The 2,566-nt window shown below is 50.5% G+C and overlaps 1 protein-coding gene across 1 annotated transcript; it reads right to left on the reverse strand.

Annotated features, from left to right (window-relative positions):
• Window positions 1-234: 234 nt before the first annotated feature.
• Window positions 235-1,026, reverse strand: cdc42ep2 (CDC42 effector protein (Rho GTPase binding) 2; the record flags this gene model as incomplete). Its single annotated transcript, XM_084450265.1, has 1 exon — window positions 235-1,026. The coding sequence occupies one exon, from the start codon at window positions 1,024-1,026 to the stop codon at window positions 235-237; it is 792 nt and encodes a 263-aa protein (XP_084306391.1).
• Window positions 1,027-2,566: the final 1,540 nt, after the last annotated feature.

Genomic DNA, 2,566 nt, shown 5'->3' on the forward strand with positions numbered 1-2,566 from the left:
TCATTAACCACAACCTACATTAGTTTCAAATGTGGAAAAGTGTAGACATATTTAATAACACTAACAGCAAATGAAGATAAAGTTCCAGGAGAAAGCGCTTAATATGAGTGCACTTCTTCTATCCAGCCTCGTGATCCAGCGAGGCTCGGTGGAGGTCTGAGTCAGCTATATCCTACGCTAAGAAACGCTGCGTGACTAAGAAGGTGACAGAGAAGGGAGGAGGGGTGGACGTGGTCAGGTGTAGATCTCCTGCAGACAGGCGCCGGTGAGTCCACTCAGCCCGTGGCCGTCCATAATCTGCAGCACGTCGTCCAGCATGGAGGGGCCCAGGTCCAGGTGCAGGGAGAGCAGGGAGCCGGCGTGGGACATGTAGGAGCCGCCCTCCTCCTGGCTCTCGTCCTCCACCTCCACGTAGGGGTCCTGAATGCACACGTCGTCCGCCGAGGAGAACCTGGGAATGGACGGTCCAAACCCGGACACCCTGCTGCAGGGGGACTGGGCGGGCGGTGGCGAGGAAGGACCCAGCCCGACGGCCGCCTTGTCATCCAGGTGCAGCCTGGGCGGTTTGGGCGGAGGGGTCGAGCTCTGAGGCGGGGGGCGGGTGGGGGCGGGGGGCGGCACAGCAGCGGCGAGGGGGAGGGTGATGGCCTGCACCCCTCCAATGACGGGCAGGGAGAGGGCGTTCTTCAGCAGCGGGGAGCTCTCTGCCGAAGGCAGGCGGGCGCCGACGCTGGCCGCGCGGCCGAACTCGAAGGGCTCGCCGTCGCCGTCTACGTCCACGTACATGCTGGAGCGCTGGGACAGGCTGCGACCCTGCTGGCCCGGGATCAGGTGGAACTTCCCCTGCAGGAAGGACAGGTCGCCGAAGAGGTCGTCCTCGCCGCCGCCACCGCTGCCGATGTGGATGGTGTGGCGGAAGTCGCCCAGCGGGGGGCTGATCATGTCCGACGACAGGATGTCCCGCAGCTTCTCCTTCTTCCCCCGTCTGCTCCGCCGCTTCAGGTAGATGGGCGCCTTGGCCGACATGTCAGGGCCCCTCCCTCCTGGGCAGCAGAGACTCAGTCCTTGCAACAACGTGGGGAAGGGGGGGGTAGTGGCGAGAGGAGGCTGGGAGGGAGGGATCCTCTCGGAATCGAACACCAACCCAGAGGCAGACGACTAGGCTGGCTGGCTGAGGACTTCTACTATAGCAGTCACCTACAGTATGTGTGGTAGAAAGCACCAGAAAGTTGTTCTGAATCTTTTAAATCCCAATTATATCACCAGGACTATGCTTTCACTGGGACAGAGAAGAGAGGGATGTAGCTGGTAGGGTCCACAGCTAAGAGACTTTTCTGTGAGGGCAGTCGAATGGCCATCATGTCCGATCACCTCCAGCTGTTGAAAGAAGCAAAAGACATTTCACTACAGATAATCTTCCTATACTTACTTCATGCAATGAAAATATGAGGTGGCATTTCTCAATATATATTTTGTCGTTACATTTATAATCTCACATTGTTTTAATGAATTAGAACAAAAGCTTAATCATGTCTAAAGGACCAGCAAACATCAGTGACACACGAAACCCTAAGACCATGTGTTTCCTGTTTGATTAGCAGCTACTGAGAAAGCTATTACCCACACCAAACACATTGAGGAGTTTAATAAGTTGAGCTAAAAGAAAATGAATCCATATTTCCACTGTATCAGTCGGGGTCATAAAATAATCAGTCTATTTGTTGATGTAACAAAAATAAACACCTTTGTAATAACCAGTGTGAATCCTGATCCACTGCAGAACTGAAATCACACAAATTCAAAAAGCTATCGTACAGACCTCACTTCACAACTCTCCTGAAGCTGAAAAGAGTCCAAACTAGAACTCCATACATGTTCATGGAGGCAACTTGGATAAAGACTGGACAGAGGAGCGAGAGGTAGTGCAGAAGTGAAAGTGAAATTTATGGCTAAATAGCTCTGTTTCAAATGGAATTGTTTCAACATTCAGTTTGTGATAGCTGCATTTCACAGGAGAGCATACGGAGACTGGTAAGATTACACCTTGTGCTCCCCATCTCAGAAAAGCACAGTTAGCTTACTTTTCCAAGGTCTCACTGGCCCTGTTGACTTTCATTGTGCACTCCTGCAGAACAACTGTAGCTAGCTCAATACTGAGGTGATCAGGGAAATTATAGTATCTAAGTGTCAGATTCAGGAGTACCGTGGCACACCAGCACTAGAGGGCAGGCATGGGGAAAGCATGGCCAGAGGAACCATAGGAATCCTGAGAACCACATCAGCATTTTGAGATATAATATGTCCATATATCTTAAAAACTGTAGGGGCAGTAACAAGTTAGAAAATGAATTTGAAATTACCAACTGCCGCTAGAGTGGTATGTAGGTTTTTTGTCCTCTTTATTCAAATTGAAATGTATTTTGCAATTGGCAATTCAATGTGCAATTTGGTCATTGGAATTTGTTTTTTTTTGGGAAAAAGGTCTCCAACATTAATGTCCAGATCACATCGCCGTCATCCTCATAATGTTTATTATCGCTTAAGTTGTCATTCTCAGTCATTGTGT

The sequence above is a fragment of the Borostomias antarcticus genome (assembly GCF_949987555.1).
Source record: "Borostomias antarcticus genome assembly, chromosome: 15".
Lineage (NCBI taxonomy): Eukaryota > Metazoa > Chordata > Actinopteri > Stomiiformes > Stomiidae > Borostomias > Borostomias antarcticus.